Consider the following 18,252-nt stretch of genomic DNA (forward strand, 5'->3'; position numbering starts at 1 on the left):
GTTTTATAATACTACTTTGAAGAATAGAGAGAAATTTTAACACAGGAGCTCTTAATTTGCATTATACCTGACTCAGAATACTGTTGAAACTAATTTATTCTGGAATAAATGGTAAGAAGAACTCCAAATATGTTGTTGTAAGAATGATAAAATATAGAAACTTAATGTTAACTATAACTTTGTAAATAAACTCTGACTATGTGATGGTAAACCCTTTATTTATTTGGAGTTCAAATGAATTGTTCACTTTAAGAAAGATTCTTAATACTCTTTGTATCATATTTTTAATCTCTTAGAACCTGAGCCAGCTGAAGAATACACTGAACAAAGTGAAGTTGAATCAACGGAGGTATGATGTTCATTAATGCTGGCTTTCCCTTTCTGCCTTTTAAACAGAGGTTTCAAACATTTATTTGTTTTGCAGTATGTAAATAGACAATTTATGGCCGAAACACAGTTCAGCAGTGGTGAGAAGGAGCAGGTGGATGAGTGGCCAGTTGAAACAGTCGAGGTAAGAGTTCTCTGTATTACAAGGTTGATGATGTCTTTTGTCTTTAATTAGTAATTTTTATGTCTTCTAAGAACAAATTAAGACAGTCTTTTGTATAAGTACACTTATTATATTAAACTTATTACACAAGACTTTGGTTTAAAAGGTGATTTGTTTATTCCTGTGGTTATGTAATAGAATCACTGGTACGGATGTAATTCCAAAAAGTTGTAACCATATATAAATTAGGGTTAATGTATTAAAGCAGGGGTGTCAAACTCATTTTCACCAAGGGCCACATCAGCCTCGTGGTTGCCTCCAAAAGGTCGAATGTAATATTAGGACTGTCTAAATGTAACTGCTCCTTAACAGTTAAGTGAGAGCTTGGTGCTGCCGCCAGGTAGAAACCTTGCTGCCGCAAGGTGCCAGGCCGGAGAAAACAAGGTGGAGGGCTGGATTTGGCCCATGGGCCTTGTGTTTGTCACCTGAGTATCGAAGTGTATTATTTGTTACCAGGTTAGTCTCTAAAAATCTGGGCTCCTACCTGCATAGCCTTCAGAAGAAAACCACTTACAGGGGATATATTGGAATGTCATCTCAGACCCCTCCTTCACCCTAATAAGTCAATAAGTCTGTTTGGTTGCCAGGCTCTATTACCTCAATTTTCCTCATACAGGAAATATGGTTATGACTTGCCCAAGCTCAACAGGTATGACTTGCCCAGGTGTAAAAGCCAAACAGAAGAGTATAAATTTGATGTCATAAAAATCAGTGAGTTTTTCCCAGCAGAGAAGAGAATTATTAAAAATTATAATCTGGAGAAATTATTAGAGTTAGGAAGAAGAGAGGGAGGGGAATGAGCTTTGGCTTTTGTAGCAGCAGTTTAGATAAAGTGATAGATGTTGACCCTGGGGTCCTGGCAGAGGGCATGGAATGATAGGAACTCAAAGCTTGGTGCTAATAATAGCTAACATTTCTTGAGTGCTGACTGTATGTTGGGTACTGAGATAGATATGTATTTGATAGAGATATACTTCACATAGAAGGCTTAACAGTTTAGGCAAGATACAGTATTTTGAAAGCAGTTTATAAAATAATTCTGAAATGCTGCATGGTGGTCCTGTGGAATTGAGAACACTTAAGAATTATAGCATTGATTAGAATATTAAACTTGGCATAATTGTGGTCAGTTTGAGTAATTATGTTTAAGTCTACTTACTATTCTGTTTACAGTATGCATAGCATATGTAGTTTGGGGACCTGTCATGATAGTAATGAATGGAGCGCTCTCATTCTACCAATCCTCTCCCCTCCCCTTCTCCCACTTTCTTTAGGTGGTAAATTCACTCCAGCAGCAACCTCAGGCTGCATCTCCTGCAGTACCAGAGCCCCACGCTTTGACACCAGTGGCTCAGGCAGATCCACTTGTGAGAAGACAGCGAGTACAGGACCTTATGGCGCAAATGCAGGGGCCTTACAATTTCATACAGGTAGGTGCAATTTAATTAGATGTAACAGAAAGTTTAAGTGTTCACATTATTTAACTCAATTCCATTGTATTCTAACTTGTAGGATTCAATGCTGGATTTTGAAAACCAGACACTTGATCCTGCCATTGTGTCTGCACAGCCTATGAATCCAGCACAAAACCTAGATATGCCCCAGCTGGTTTGCCCTCCAGGTTAGTAATGGTGTATTTTTATGTGAGAGGTACATGTAGGGCCAATGCTTTCAGGTTTTTTAAAGTTTGTAAAAGCGATTTTTTTCTCTTAACGCTTGTTTATTTTTTAGCTCTTCTACCTCTTTAATTTGATAAGAAACATTGTTGTTTCCCTATAATCTGAATAACTGTAGTTCATAATTTTTTGTTACTTTTTTTGGCATATAGACTTAGAAAAGTACATGTTAAGTGTACATTTCTATAAGTTTTCACAAACTGAACACATCAGCACCCAGAAATGGAACATTATCAATCAGAAGCCTATTTTTGTTCCCTCTGGCCGCTAATTACTCTCTCCCCCAGCCCCATAGTAATGATTTCCTGACTTGTAAAACTGTAGACTGGTTCTTCCTGTGCCTATAATTATATACTGTACTTCTCAGACCATAAGACGCATCTACCGTAGGTTTGAGAGGGGGAAAATAGGAGGCTCCTGCGTCCTGTGGCCCCACTCCACCACGCGTCGCCCGCCCCCCCCCACCAGTGAGGCAGGTAAACTACATTTGGACTATAAAGACACATCCCCATTTTTCTCCCAAATTGGGGGTGCATCTTGTAGTCCAAAAATACGGTAAATGAAATTTTACTTGGCTTTTTAAATACCAAAATTAATCTGGGAATAAAAATAATAGAGGTATTTTTTTTTCTGAAGGGTGCTTGCAGCTTTTTAGGAGAATTTCTGAACATTTTATTACCTAAATAAAAATGAGATTTAACAGTGAAGTGGGTAAGGGAATGCTTAAGAGGAAAGGGGAAGAGATAGACAAGACAATTGAAGTTCCAGACTTTCACTCGTCTTATACCATTCATTCAAAAGAGCAGCACTAAGAGTTGATGTCTTGTATTGAGTTAAGGGGATCATTAGTAACTTGGAGTCTTGTCTTTCTTCCCAATATTGGGTTGGCCAAAAAGTCTATATGTTTTTTTTCTGTAAAATAAAAGACACATTTTTCATTTTTACCAATAATTATTGATTCGGATATGTTGAGTATGGCTTCTAGTGGGTAGAGGCCAGGGGTGCTGCTGAACATCTTGTAATGCATAAGACAGCCCCGCAGCAAGGCATAATTTGGCAAAAATGTTAGTATACCAAGACACTTTGCAAACCACTTTCAACATGTTCGATCAGTCACTGTACCTTCTCCATACACTGCACCAATCTTTTGTTTTAACCTTTCTTGAAATAATAAAGAAAGCACAATATGCTGAAAATGTTGCATATCCCTCATTTTCAACGTTAAAATGGTTGCACAAAGATTCATCGATTTTGATTTTGTCTTTAATGCACGATAATATGACAGCTGTCACAGTACAGTCTGATAAAATTGTTTTGAATGAAGTTAAAGACTACTAAGGACTACTAGAAGCCATCATAGGGAAAGCCTGAACTTTAAGGCCAACCCAGTATGTCAACAATAAGGGCACAAAAGTGAAACTATGTAAAGTAATATACTTAATACATAATTTTAAATGTCATAAAAGGAGTTGCTGAGTAAAAACCTATTTATCTGGTGAGGTAGTTACAATGTTTCCAAAGTAAAGTGAACTCATCTTTGTCACATCTCTACCAAGGGTAAGAAGACAGATCGGGGTCAGGCCTTCTAGAAAGGAATCAGTTTATTAATGAGTGTTCATTTTCTGAGTCCAACCAGAGGAAGAAAATAGATAGATTTCTTTGCTGCTGAGTTATGCTAAAGGCCAGCACGTGCCGCAGCACTGACTGATGTTGCTCAAACGAACACTGAGTCCACTAGACTTTCCAGTGAAAACGGGCAGTTTTCAATGACTAGCCAGCGGTCCTGTATTTTTGTTTACTACTTAACCATGGTTGGGAGGGGAGTGGAAGGATGGTGAGAATTGGCAATAATATAAACACAGAATCGAATATAGGCTTTTTAAAGGTGTATTTGCATTTTTATTATTTTTTGTGGAGACCTTTGAAATATTGAAGCTTGATAATGTGAAAATATTACCGAGTATTATGTAAGGTCTGCAAGAGTAAGAGTAATGCTACTTTAGTTGCCGCTTTAAAAGGCTTTTGCATGGATAACACTGGCATCGTTCTTCTGTGTTCTGCTCTCTACCTCTCCGTTAGCACTTTATCATGAACATCTTTATCTTTGCAAAACACAAAATGAAAGCCATTGTGAGAATTGATTAATAATGACTACCAGTGAACACAACACAAGGCTTTCTTTGAAAGCTAAAATTCTACCTATCCTACTCAGTGTATTTTCATGATTGCTAAAGTTTATTTCAGGTTTGGCTATAGAAATTTGATTTTTGTGGAACAATATTTTTTTTGGTCAATTTTGCAGTTCATTCTGAATCTAGACTTGCTCAGCCTAATCAAGTTCCCGTACAACCAGAAGCTACACAGGTAAGAGTGATAAAAATATTTTTGCAGATTGGTTTTTAGTCAGTCCTTGGGTTGCTTCCTGAGTTAGCTTATGAAAGTCAGGGACCAATTTGATCCGTGTCCAAATCTGGCATGTATAGCCTTATTTCCATGTTTATGTTTTTCTTATGACAGTTAAATTTTTTTTTAATTCTTACATTTTATAATAGCTTATTATAACAAAGGGGAAGAAGTTTTTAGATACATAATTCTAAAATTTAATGCAGATACTACCATTTTAGAAGCATTTCGGGGAACTGGGGTTTATTTAACTTGGAGCTTCAATAATACATGTTTTTTGTAGTTCTTAGGTTTTATAGTCTCTTCAACAGGTGCTTTTTTTTTTAAGCCCTGGATGTTTTAGAGTTTATTTATAACAGAAAGAAGCTTTGATTTCTTTACTTCTGTGTAGGTTCCTTTGGTTTCGTCCACGAGTGAGGGGTATACAACTTCTCAACCCTTGTACCAGCCGTCTCATGCTACAGAGCAACGACCACAAAAGGAACCAATTGACCAGATTCAGGCAAGTTCTGTTACCAGGTCATATCAACTTGATGAGGCGCTTGCTTATTCATGAATTGGGCAGAGGTAAATTACTGTTAATTTAGTTGCTCTTCTTTTTGGACCTAATGCATGCACTACAGTATATTTATTTCATGAAGTAGCAGAGTTTGTTAATACACATATGGGTAATAATTTTGGCTAAGTTTAGTTTATCACTAAAGTGCATCTATTCACTTTGTGTTTAGGCAACAATCTCTTTAAATACAGACCAGACTACAGCATCATCATCCCTTCCTGCTGCTTCTCAGCCCCAAGTGTTCCCGGCTGGGACAAGCAAACCTTTACATAGCAGTGGGATCAATGTGAATGCGGCTCCATTCCAATCCATGCAGACGGTAGGCAAATTAATTCAACTCACATTAAGTGTCTAGAGTATACTTTCATTGTGCTAGTGTTTCAGTGAAAAGTCTTCACTTAGCTTTGTGCTTAAGTCTGCATCTCCCCTAACTGGAGGGTATATTTGAACCTAAACTTCGATTTTCCTGCTTCCAGAGATAGATTTGAGTCTTCGGTGTTACATGCTCACATCTTGTTTTATAGTTGCACCTTTTTGCACATGCAGAAAAATAGACCAATATCCATATATTAAAGTTGTTCCTTATCTTTAACAGTTGTTTACATTTTGCGCTATTTGCTTAGTCTTTCACTTCACTGAAGTATATCACAAAGTAAGTTTTAGACATGATACTGCACTCTGCTTCCTCCGTAAGCATCTCTAAATTTCAAGAGTTTCTAGAAAACAGTGATAAGGGAAATACTGTTATCAATAGGATACAGTTAAATTGCTCACAGGAAAGTTCAGAGTCAAATACTTGATAACTTTTGAGTAAAAAATTAGTAAAAATATAATAATTGAAGTAAATATTGAACTGAAATCAAGTTGATAAAATTTCTGTAAGTGATACTATATCAGGGGTTTGCATCTTCTATAAGGATTTTTTCATTTATAATAGCATTTTCAAGGCTGCTGATTACGTGTCTTTAGATTTTTTTAATCCCCACTTATACTTTGCTTTTAATGTGTTTTTCCCCACATTGAAGTGCATTAATGGAGGAGTTTTGTGTGTGTATGTGTGATGTTTGAGACTTCTATAAGGCATTGTTTTACATTTGAGGTAAAACCAGCATTGAAATCTGCCATGTGAACAGTAGGGAAATCATTAGCATAACAGGATGAACTAATTGTTTATTTACTTACAGGTGTTCAATATGAATGCCCCAGTTCCTCCTGTTAATGAACCAGAAACTTTAAAACAGCAGAATCAGTACCAGGCCAGTTATAACCAGAGCTTTTCCAGTCAGCCTCACCAAGTAGAACAAACAGAGCTTCAGCAAGAACAGCTTCAAACAGGTAGGATAATCAGTGTCCATTCCTTGGCTACTTGCTTTGCAGTGCAGTTATTGACAGTGTTAGGGCAGTTTAGACTTGAGAGTGGCTGTATCTGAGAGTTTTTGTTTCAGTTTTAGACTTTACAGATTTTGCATTGCTGATCCATATTTGCTGTGTGAATTATGTGCAGTTTTTAGAGGCCTTCTAGCCATTTTCCTTTAGTCATTGAGCTTTTATAATACCCTTTTTTAATCTAGTGGAATTAAATTTGTTACTTGAATTATGATCAGTTTTGCTTTTAATTGCTAATTTATTGAAGCCTGCTGGCATGATAATCTGCATTCAGTTATACAAAGTTAGGAAGCAGTAAGGAGTTGCTATGGCTACGTTCGGTGAACTAGGTTGAAACAGAAGTCCTTGTTGGAAAGTATGGTCGTAATTTGGCCAGTTATACCTGTCACAGTAATAAAGTAGATAGAGATATTTTAGATTATTTAAATTTGTAACACATGAAATACCTTTTTTAGGTCTTTGGTTATTTAATTCCTAGGAGTTTAATTGGAGTCCCACAACAAACTAGCAAACCCTGCTAAAATCATAGGAGTTAGTACTTTGATTTTATCAGACTGATTTTTAAGAAAAGATTTTACTTACTAATGTTTTTTTTAGAGAGAAGGGAAGGGAGGGAGAAAGAGAGAGAGGGAGAAATACATCAGTGTGTGAGAGAAGCATTAATGGGTTGGTTGCTTTTTGCATGTGCCCCAACCAGGGACCAGGCCCGTGCCCAGGCCAGGCATGTGCCCTGACCGGGAATTGAACTGGCAACTTTTTGCTTTGCAGGATGATGCTCAACCAACTGAGCCACATGGGTCAGGGCCAGACTGATTTAAATAACTATGAAATTTTCTTGATAGACCTGGATCAATGTTACAGATTTTTCTGTAACAAAAACGTTACAGATTTTTCAGCATTAAATTCTTACATATCCCTGTAGTATTCAGCATTACTAATCAGTAGGGAGGTTAAGGCATCCATAATTTGATAGAAATTTATCAGTTATGCTGTGTGTGCTCTGCTTCTTAATGATAACTGGGCTTCTTGCTCTCAGGCTCCTGTAATTTCTTTGCCATGTATTCATATGTTGGTTTTGGAGCAGGTAAATTTGGGGCCTTAAAAGTATTGTGCTGACATGCTTGCTATTTTCCCATTTTTTTTCAGATGATATGATGAAATTAAAAGTAATTACTATGTATCACTTGACTTCGTTAATGATGCCATTTGTACCAGTTGATTTCACTGTTTTGTTCTTATACTCTCTTTGACTTTACTAATTGATTGTAAGAACTTGAGCTAGATAACCTTTGTTACCATTTAAAGCTAGATAACCTTTTGTTACTATTTAAAGTATCTATAAAAATTTCATAACATTCACATACATTTTCAAAAACAAAACAGCCCATACACTTTGCTTTTATTTAGACACCTCCACACTGCCTCTCTAATCGAGATGGTCCTCATCTCTTATTTGGACAGTTGATCTGGTCTCTCTTGACTCTGTTTTATCCCAGTCTGTTCTTTACACAGAAGCCAGAGTGATTATTTTAAAATGTAAACCAGATGTTTCACTCTTGTTAAAGCCCTCAAGTTGACTTCCTGTTTTATTTGGAAAAGAAATCCAAAGCTTTACCTTGGTTTACACGTTCCTTTATGATGTGGTCCCTGCCTTGTCCTGTCATATATCCTGTTTTCTTCCTTGTGTCCCCATAGCACCCCACAAACACAGCAGTTCTGTCTTCTCATAGCCTCCACACTTTCTTTTTGTGTGGAACTTCCTTCTGTTAATGTTTGCATAGCTTTGTTTCTTGACGGCTTTTAGGTTTGTGCTCAAATACCACCTCACAGAGACCTCCCTTTTATCCCCCTGTCTAATACATTACACTCACTTTGGTCACTCATTTATCCTACTGTGGTTTATTCTTCATCACTTACTACCTGATACAAGATAGATGTTTTCACTTGTATGGATATTTTATTCACATGTTCTCTCCCATTCATCTGGGCAGGCATTGTGTGTCTGTAACTGACACACCCCTGATGGGTAGGACTTGATTGGCATGTTGATGTTTGTTGAACAAATTAGTGTGTGCCATCATTTTAGAAGTTTTGTTTTAATTTGAAATCAAAAAGGTAAAAAGGACCTTTGGCAATTTTTTTATGGGTTAGAATTTATGCTTCACAAAAACTTAAAAATAATTCTGGTCTTTTAAAATAAAGATCACACTTCATTTGTTTTGCTGGGTGTTTCTTGAAGTGAGATTTGACCAAGATTAATAAAAATCGTATTGATAAAAAGTGAGTCAAAAATTCAGTTTTATTTTTAAGATTTTAAAATTTATTTTTAGACAAAGGGGTAGGGAGGGAGAAATCAACACACATCAGTGGTTGCCCACTGGGAACCTGGTCCACAGCCCAGGCACGTGCCCTGACTGGGAATCAGACTGGCGACCCCTTTGGTTTGCAGGCTGGTGCTTAATCCACTGAGCCACACCAGCCAGGGCCGAAAATTCAGTTTTTTTGACTGCTTTCTGTATGCATACAAGAATATTTTAGATAGAAAATGTTTATTGTACTCCTGATATTTGCTTGTAATTTTTAATTTTGGGAATGTAGTAAAGAGTAATTTGTGTAGGAAGTTCACATTGGGAATAGTGTATCTGGTTCATTACATAACTGAAAAAGGAGTCATGACTCTCTCTTTCAAGGCATTCTGTAGCTTTCTTGTTGCAAAAAAGCATTCTGAGAACTAGTAAATGTATTTTGAATTTCTTGAAGATACAAAATAGGTCTGGTAAAGATTTTCAAGGGTCACACCACCTTTCCTTTCCACCTAAGCGTGGGATATTTGGGTTGGCTAGAGGCTTCGGTTTTGTTCCTGGGTGTAGGCCTTCTCATGGTCCCTACCTTCCTTACCTCCCAAAGGCACTGATCGCACCCTGTTTTTTGCCCTTCCCCCCTTCCCAGTGAATTATGAGCACTGGTTGAATACCAGATATGTATCTCACCTAGGTATTTAATTTTTAAAGCTTTCTAGATTCCCCATTGTGGAAAGGAGGGGGGTGGGGTGCAAAGTAGTGGGCCTTCCTAGGGCCTTCCTTCACTTTAGCTGGCTGCATACTAGTGTACCATTTAACTGTCTTCAAAATTGGCTATACTCAAAAGTACTTGAAATGAATCAAGAATTAAGTGGGGTATAAATTGAAGGCCTCTGTGGTTTATCTTTGTAATGGACTAAATATCCTATTCAGCTCCTTAGTTATATGAACATGGTTTGATTTGTTTTCTTTAAATACTGAGGGAGATTTAAAAGAATAAGAAAGCTTCAACTTCTAAGGAGCCTTATAATGAAAATAAATAAGTGGTATAAAACGGTAACTGTACTGTTGCAGTATGTAAGATCTTTTGAATTGTTTTTTGGTCTCTTGTGCTAATAGGCAGGTGCCTCTCGGAAGATGTATAATAATATAGCCTTTCAAGTCACTTGGAAGGCTAGACCTGCGTGCTGTCACACCACTATGTGCTTTCAAAGGTTTGGATTGTTGGAGAATTTTATCCCACTTAATATATGGGTAGGAGAGAGGCAGGGACTTATTCATGTGTAGTTTTCCCTATTGTTAATATGAAAATTTATTTAAACACAGAATTAAACTTTGAAGAGATTGTGTAAGACACTCCTTAAAGCAGAAAGCATGTGGGAAAGCAGATTGTTAATGAGCTGTGTGTAGTGTGTGTGTGTGTTACAATTTTTTTCTCTTTCTATTGTAGTGGTTGGCACTTACCACGGTTCCCAGGATCAGCCCCATCAAGTGACTGGTAACCACCAGCAGCCTCCGCAGCAGAACACTGGATTTCCTCGGAGCGGGCAGCCCTATTACAACAGTCGTGGTGTGTCCCGTGGAGGCTCTCGTGGTGCTAGGGGCTTAATGAATGGGTACAGGGGCCCTGCCAATGGATTCAGAGGTAAAAACAAACAGTGCCAAGTTCATGTCCCTTTCTGCTTTGTAAAATATATAGAAATATGTCATGGTTTGGGGGGACAATATGAATCTCTCTGGATTAGCCTTTTATATATAATTTAAGCATTTTTATTATAGTTTGATAGAGGAGTTTAAATTGACTGAATTTTTTTGTATGTGTCAAATCCATGTCTCTCCCATCGTCTAAGGGGTAATTGCTTTGTGTACATTATCAGACCTTACAGAGATTTGTTTGGTGATTTTTTGTCTGTATGTTTGTGGATGGGTGACAATTTTCTAAGGCAGTTCTTATAGAATAGATGAACAGATTGAGTTGGGATAGGGAATTAGAGAGTACTATGAATAATTAGCATGGCTTATAATGTTTCATTTCTTCTCTTGGTCAGTAGTAAGAAAGTAAAAATTCCTTGTGAAGATAAGAAAATTATTTTCTTGTCCTAAATTTTAGGAGGATATGATGGTTATCGCCCTTCATTCTCTAACACTCCAAACAGTGGTTACACACAGTCTCAGTTCAGTGCTCCCCGGGACTATTCTGGCTACCAGCGGGTATGTAAAGTTATCATCAAATATAAACCTGATGGAAGGGTACCAGTGGAAGGAATTGATGTAGTTTCTTGATGGACTTGATTAAGTAATTTGGGGCTGACTTTATTTATCCTTTTGAACAAGATACTGCATTATGAAGAATGAGGACTTGCTTTTCTCTCCACTCAGTATAAGTACTCATTTAAGAGTGTTAAAAATAATGATTTTTAAGAGCAGAGAAATCTATCTCATTGAATGTTCTTGAGAGTACAGTAATTACAGAATAATTAGTTATCTATGGAAATGTCTGAAAGAATAAGGAAGAATTCTATATTCTGCAAGTATTAGACTAAGAATATAGATGGCTAAGGATTAAAAAATTATCTTCTCTTCATTACTAACTAGCTTGTTTTCTAGGATGGATATCAGCAGAATTTCAAGCGAGGCTCTGGGCAGAGTGGACCACGGGGAGCCCCACGAGGTAATATTTTGTGGTGGTGATCCTAGCTCCCAAGTGGAGCTTCTGTTCTGGCCTTGGAAGAGCTGTTCATAATCTGCACGCAGGTTACACGTTAGGGGTACATCGATCATTTCCAGACTTGTTTCTAGGGGTTACGTGAAATGCTCTGTTTCCAAAATTGATCTTGAACCCAAATTTAAATTTTTGAATGACTTTCCCTGTTATTCTACACTGTCTTGAAAACTAGAACATTTCTCCTCCTCAGAAAAAAGTGTTTTTCCAACTGCAAATTATTTTTCAGGTCCTAAAACCTGCTAAATGTTTTTAGGAAGTACTTACTGAAACATTTTTGTAAGACATTTTTGGAATGAGATTGAACATTTATATAAATTTATTATTCCTCTTTTATTTTTGAAACATGCATATTATATTGTAGGGCCAGAGACCCTTTAATGGCCAGATAAGCCATAGTTACATTTAGAGAACCATTTAGAAGTCATAGAACTAATTGAAACTTCAATGCCTTTTGGAGTTATATTATATAAATATCCAGTTATTTCTTACTTTTAAACAAAGCTGCCAAATTCCTAACTATAATTGAATTATACTTAAAAATGACAGGTTTTAAGAGTTTTTGGTTTTGTCTGTTGTAGGAAAACTACTTCATACCTTGTGGGCAGGAAGTCAACTGTGTAACAATTAGAGGTAGTATTTCATATGATCTGAAGTTCTAAATGGTTCTTACTTGAGGGAAGTAAATTGAATAGGTTTCCTCTAGATATTGGCCATCACATGTATAAAATGTACATTAAGGAGGACTTACAAAGTACTTCGATTTTAATGCTAGTAGAAACTGGCCAACAAAAAGGTGCACTTTTAAAACATTAATGGATCACTGGGAAATTATTGACTTGAAGTATCTAAGGATATTTGCATGTGAATGTGGGTTATGTTCTTTTTCACCTTGTAGCATATTCTATGAAAGTTGAGTTGACTGGTAGCTAAAAATCTGTTTTAACAGCATGTAAAAAGTTATTTTATCTGTTACAAGTCATTATATAATTTTCAATGTTATGTAGTTTCTTTTTAACAGTTTAGGTAATAAGGTCTGTTTTTCATTCTGGTGCTTTTATTAATTTTGATAGTATGATGTTACTACTGAAATGTAAGCTAGAGTGTACACTAGAATGTAAGCTCCGTTGAGAGCAGGTACCTTGTCTGTCTTTACTGCTGTATCTATTTCCAACGCCTGATAACAGTGCCTGGCACATAGTAGGCACTCAATAAATACTTGTTGACTGAATGAATGAATGAGTACTGGTGGAATACTCCATTAGCTCTACTCTTCCTTTAGCTAGAGAACATGAGCAGATTTGCGCATGACAACTTCCAGGACAGGTGTAACTTGAACACTGAAGAATTGTCCTCTTAAACCTAATAATGTGGTGACAAGCTACCCACATGCTTCTTGACTTCAGATGAAAATCTGCTTGAAGGCAAAACAAATAGTATTGGAAAGAAAAACCAAATGCCATTTTTGTCTTCTAGGTCGTGGAGGGCCCCCAAGACCCAACAGAGGGATGCCGCAAATGAACACTCAGCAAGTGAATTAATCTGATTCACAGGATTATGTTTAATCGCCAAAAACACACTGGCCAGTGTACCATAATATGTTACCAGAAGAGTTATTACCTATTTGTTCTCCCTTTCAGGAAACCTATTGTAAAGGGACTGTTTTCATCCCATAAAGACAGAACTACAATTGTCAGCTTTATATTACCTGGACATGGAAGGAAACTATTTTTACTCTGCATGTTCTGTCCTAAGCGTCATCTTGAGCCTTGCACATGATACTCAGATTCCTCACCCTTGCCTAGGAGTAAAACATAATATTCTTTATGGGGTGATAATATCTCCATAGTTAATCAAAGTGGCTTGGAAAAAGCAAGATTGACTTTTGACATTGGATAAAAATCTACAAATCAGCCCTAGGATTATTCAGTGGTAATTGACAAAAATATTTCCCTTGAAAGGATGATGGAAGGAGTGGTATGGCAGAAAAACTGCATTGCACAGCTTTTCTAGTTAAATTGGAGCACTGAGCGTTTAGATGCATACCAAATTATGCATGGGCCCTTAATCACACATACAAGGTTGGCTACTGACTTTGACATAGTACTTCATCCTCTGGGCAAAGGACTGGTTAAAAACACAGATGACTTGCTTCTTAACAGCTGATACGTGTAAGACAAAGCCAAAATGCAAAATTAGGCTTTGATTGGCACTTTTTGAAAAATATGCAACAAATATGGGATGTAATCTGAATGAATATGGGATGTAATCTGGATGGCCACTTCTGTACTTAATGTGAAGTATTTAGATATCTTTTTGAACACATAACATTTTCTTTGACAATGGCTTTTGTAAGGATTGGTACTATATATCATTCCTTATGATGCCCATTGCTTATCACTAATCCTTGGAATTTGTTGTATTGTCACCTAAATTGGAACAGGTACTGATAAAAACCTATAATGGGTAATCATAACACTCTTGGTCACATGTTTTCCTGCAGCCTGAAGGTTTTTAAAAGATACCAAATGCCTGCTGCTACCATCCTCCTAAATTGCTATCTTTTGAAAAGCACCAGTATGTGTTTTAGATTGATTTCCCTATTTTAGGGAAATGACAGTCAGTAGTTTCAGTTCTGATGGTATAAGCAAAACAAATAAAACATGTTTTTAAAAGTTGTATCTTGAAACACTGGTGTTCAACAGCTAGCAGCTTATATGATCCACCCATGCATTGTTAGCGTATACATTTTATGGTCATCTCCAGCAGCTACTTCTGTAGTACTTGCACTTACCTTTTGTCTAACCCTAATTGAATAATCCTTTTCTCATGGAGGTATTATTCATACTCAAAGTGGTGACTCCTCCCCTTAGGTGCATAAGGAGAGTCACAGATTTGGTGGAGACGGACAGTTGAGTCACTCACATACCTATGTGGCGGCTATGTGCCAGCAGTGGGAGCCCTGGTTCTGTGTGCCTGTGGACTTAATGCTGCTTGTTGTATCCCACTCTGATTTCATGGAGAACTAGGCCTGCCTAGTAAGCAAAGGCTGCTAAGTTCATGGTATTTTCTGTGCAGAAATTAAACTTTGTTTTCAGCCTTCAGCTAAGGAATTTCTGCAGTAGGTGCTCAACTACTTAAAAAAAAACCACACAGACAGCTCTCCTCAGACATTCATTGTTAGACAACTGGAGTTACCACTGGTTTTGTAGCCTACTAAAATGGATAGGCTGTTGAACATTCCACATTGAAAAGTTTTGTAGGGTGGTGGGGAAGGAGGGGATCTTTAATGTTTATTTTAAAATAAAGTCAGTTCTTGACTTTTCTCATGTGTGGTTGTGGTACATCATATTGGAGGGTTATCTGTTTACATTTGCAAAAGAGTCTCTCTTGTTAGCACCTCCCCTTGTGTGCTTTACATGACATCTGCCTGGGATGTACCACAACCATATGTTCTATTTTAGAGAGATTAGACAAGTATTCATGGTGTATTGGGTGGTCCCTAGGTGTATGCTTACAGTCCCCTACATAAAGCTGAATTTGCTATCTGTGTCAAAAATAATTTCAGGACATTTACAATCAAAATTGATTCTTTTTACAGTGATTTTTATGAATCAGTTGAGATGGGATGGGGAGAAATGCTTTCTAGGTTTCAAAATTCTATGCATTAGTGCAGATGTGAATGTGCAAACGTGTTTGATTATTTCTCTGTATATTTTTTAAAGGATTGTTTCTTTCTGAAGTACTATATATTATTTTTGGCATTCTACAATTGCGGTTTCAATGTAAAACTTACGCCTCAATTCAGACTATATTTTTTAAAGGAATGCCTCATTACGGGGCAGAGAACTTTTTAAAAAGTTCCACTAAGATCTGAGTCTTGGTCCTTCCTAAGTGTTCTGTATAATACACTTTTCCCCCCTGCAGAAGGCCTTTCGTTTGGTCAAATGGCACAGTTTAACAGTTCCAAGGAGGTGATTGTCACACGTTACTGTAGCTTCTTGGTACAGTAAGACTCCATTCGTGAAGAACTTCTGTAGATGTACTGTGTCAGTTGACTGTCTCACATGAATGGAGAGACTTCTGTTTTAAAGCTTTAAGGTAGAATGTCAAGATTGCCTTGGTTAGGGCAGTTTTGTTTCCAGATCCTAATATTCCTAAAGAATATGGAAGACCTTTTCCTGATCATTTTATCTTGATACTAAAATAGCCTTTAAATATTTTTAATCAGTTAGCTTCTGTAGTTCTTTCGTCTCCCGTATAGGCAACATGGGAGACTTTTCCTCTGAGAATGTGTGTTTATTATCAGAAAGCTCATTAACTGAGGTGCTCTGTCGACAACCAATTCATAAAATGTAGAAGGTAGTAGAGTAGTCAGCCTTCTAAGTGTCTTAGGAAATTTGTACTGTTCATTTTATTTTCAATAATATATCTTAGGGGGAATGGGAGTACAGGTAAGTGCTGAGTTCAAACCCTTCATTTAATCTCTAAGCTCCCGAATCCCCAACTCCCTTGAGTTGTTAAGTGCTCTTAAGTTTTGTTGACTAAGTTATATTGAAAAGAATTGGTATTGCCCTTCAGCTTATCCTGTCTAAAGAGGAAGTGGGGAAGGAAAACATTCAGTAAAATGAAGGCTCATCTCTATATCTTTTCCAATTTCGAATTCTACAAAAATACTGGACAAGACTAGTGAATGTTTTAAATTACATTAGATTAAATCATATTAAAATCTGGTTCCTCATTGTCCTTGAATGAAGTCTGCTTCAGTTGTATATACCATCCAGCAAAACTCTAAGTAAAGAAGATGTGCTACTTAGGAGAGGAAAAGCCTTAAAGAAATCTCTTTGGTAGCCTTGATTTTCAGGTTTTAATAGCTGTTCTGAAGCCTAATCCAGTCCCATGCAGAAGACTGGCTTTGTGAGTTTAGGTAGGTAAAGCACCTAATCTATTAAGGCCTTTTTTAGTGTTGTATTATTTGTGAGTGCTAGTTTTCCTTAAGTCCTGTATTTATATTAGGGAGCCACTGTAAGCCAAGTGAACTAAATCTTAGGAAAATTTGGGTAGCCTTTGCCAGGCATTATGCCAGGCACAGCATTCACTGGTGACAAAATTACTACTTCCTGCTTTCACTGAACAGTCTAAAGGTACTGATGTGGTGGCATTAAAGTGTAGCAAATCCATGACGGAGCAATACGTATCATGGTAGATTCTAAGGCCAAGACTAGTAGGATGTGACCTAGTCAAAATGATCAGGAAAGACTTCAGTTGAAAGGGATAACTGAATTAAGATTTGGAGAATGAGGAGCTACAAACTAGACGGGAGAAAAGCATGTCCAAAGGTCCAGTCTGCAGTGACTGAGAAGGCTGGCTGGCTCAAGTGAAAACAGTACAGGTTGAGTAGGTGAGGTTGAAACATAACGGCTACTATGGATTGCTTTATAGTTATATGTCATGTTAAGTTTTGTCTCGAGTAGTTGGGAACATTTGACGATTTTTACGCCATTTGTATGGAGTGGGGGACAATGGTGGGTTACCTAATAAATGCCATTTGAAGAATGCTCAGTGCAGTGTTGAGAGCAAAATGTACAAGAGGTGGCTACTGGAGGTAGCACTTGTATGAACACAAAGTGGAGGGTGGTGGTGAGTGGATATCTACATATTTCCTATCTGTATACTTCGTGGAATTCTCCAGGCCTTGGTAATCAGACTTCATCTCTAGCTAATATTGTTCCCCTAGGTGGCCTTGTCTAATCCCATGATTATGACACAATTAGTACTTAAGTTAATCCTAAATATTTTTAGGTCCCAAACTCTGAAACAATTCATACTAAGTGTCTTGATTTGAAAGTTGTGAGTATTCCAGATTGCCCTTTTGTTTAACCTACATTCAGCCAGTTGCTTTGGGCAAATATACTTTGGAGATGGTCATTGATTTTCATACCCTGTATCTTGGTCCTTAAGCAAACTCACCTGCTTCTAGAACCCTGAAAATGTGTCCTGAGTCATCTAGCACTTGTGACCACCGCCATTACCAGCTTTGAACAGTGAACTACTGTAGCTTGTAAATGGTTCTCCTGCTTCTACCCTTGCTCTTCTGTAGTGTAACTTTTGCACATTGGCCAGAACGAGTCTTCCGATTTTGTCACTTAACTGTTTCCCAAACTGCAATGGTTTCTCATCATACCTGGAGTTAAGTTCTAAATCTGGTCCACAAGCCCTTCATTCATCATATATCCTAATTTTCTGCCATATTCCATTTTCCTTACTACTGTCCTCTGGCCACACTGGCTGCTTTGCCAAGGGTTTTCCCATTTTGGAGTTTACTTGTTTTCAGCATGGGAAAGACTTCCCTCATTCTGTTTCCTTCATGCTCACCTCTAAAACAGTACCCTTAGTCACTTGCTGGATGCTTTATTCTTAAAACCTGTCTAGAATTATGTAAGCTTTGCAAGGGACGGAAATGTGGTGACTATTCCTTGTGTCTGGCATATTGAAATCTTGAGTAAATTAAAGGATTTGATGGTGGATGTTGGACTGCACAGGTGGTGGTGCTGATTATTAGAAATGGAAGTTCCTTGATTGGGGGAAAGTTTGGGGGAGCAAGAGAAATGAGTGCAGCTTCAGACATTCCGAGTTTGAGGTCCAAGAAGAAATGT

General features: G+C 37.4%; 1 protein-coding gene across 1 annotated transcript in view; it reads left to right on the top strand.

The window, feature by feature from the left end:
- CAPRIN1 (cell cycle associated protein 1) overlaps nt 1-16,901 on the top strand; it is a 39,080-nt gene extending 22,179 nt beyond the window's left edge. The window contains exons 8-19 of the mRNA XM_037040485.1: nt 297-349; nt 425-511; nt 1,825-1,980; nt 2,063-2,171; nt 4,529-4,590; nt 5,021-5,131; nt 5,358-5,507; nt 6,373-6,523; nt 10,325-10,519; nt 10,985-11,085; nt 11,482-11,545; nt 13,073-16,901. Coding sequence (XP_036896380.1) covers nt 297-349; nt 425-511; nt 1,825-1,980; nt 2,063-2,171; nt 4,529-4,590; nt 5,021-5,131; nt 5,358-5,507; nt 6,373-6,523; nt 10,325-10,519; nt 10,985-11,085; nt 11,482-11,545; nt 13,073-13,137 — 1,304 coding nt within the window. The 3' untranslated portion in view covers nt 13,138-16,901. The remainder of the gene's footprint in view (nt 1-296; nt 350-424; nt 512-1,824; nt 1,981-2,062; nt 2,172-4,528; nt 4,591-5,020; nt 5,132-5,357; nt 5,508-6,372; nt 6,524-10,324; nt 10,520-10,984; nt 11,086-11,481; nt 11,546-13,072) is intronic.
- The last annotated feature ends 1,351 nt before the right edge of the window (nt 16,902-18,252 follow it).

This window comes from Sturnira hondurensis, unplaced genomic scaffold (genome assembly GCF_014824575.4).
Source record: "Sturnira hondurensis isolate 20B ecotype Veracruz unplaced genomic scaffold, ASM1482457v3 Scaffold0002638, whole genome shotgun sequence".
In the NCBI taxonomy this organism is placed as follows: Eukaryota; Metazoa; Chordata; class Mammalia; order Chiroptera; family Phyllostomidae; genus Sturnira; species Sturnira hondurensis.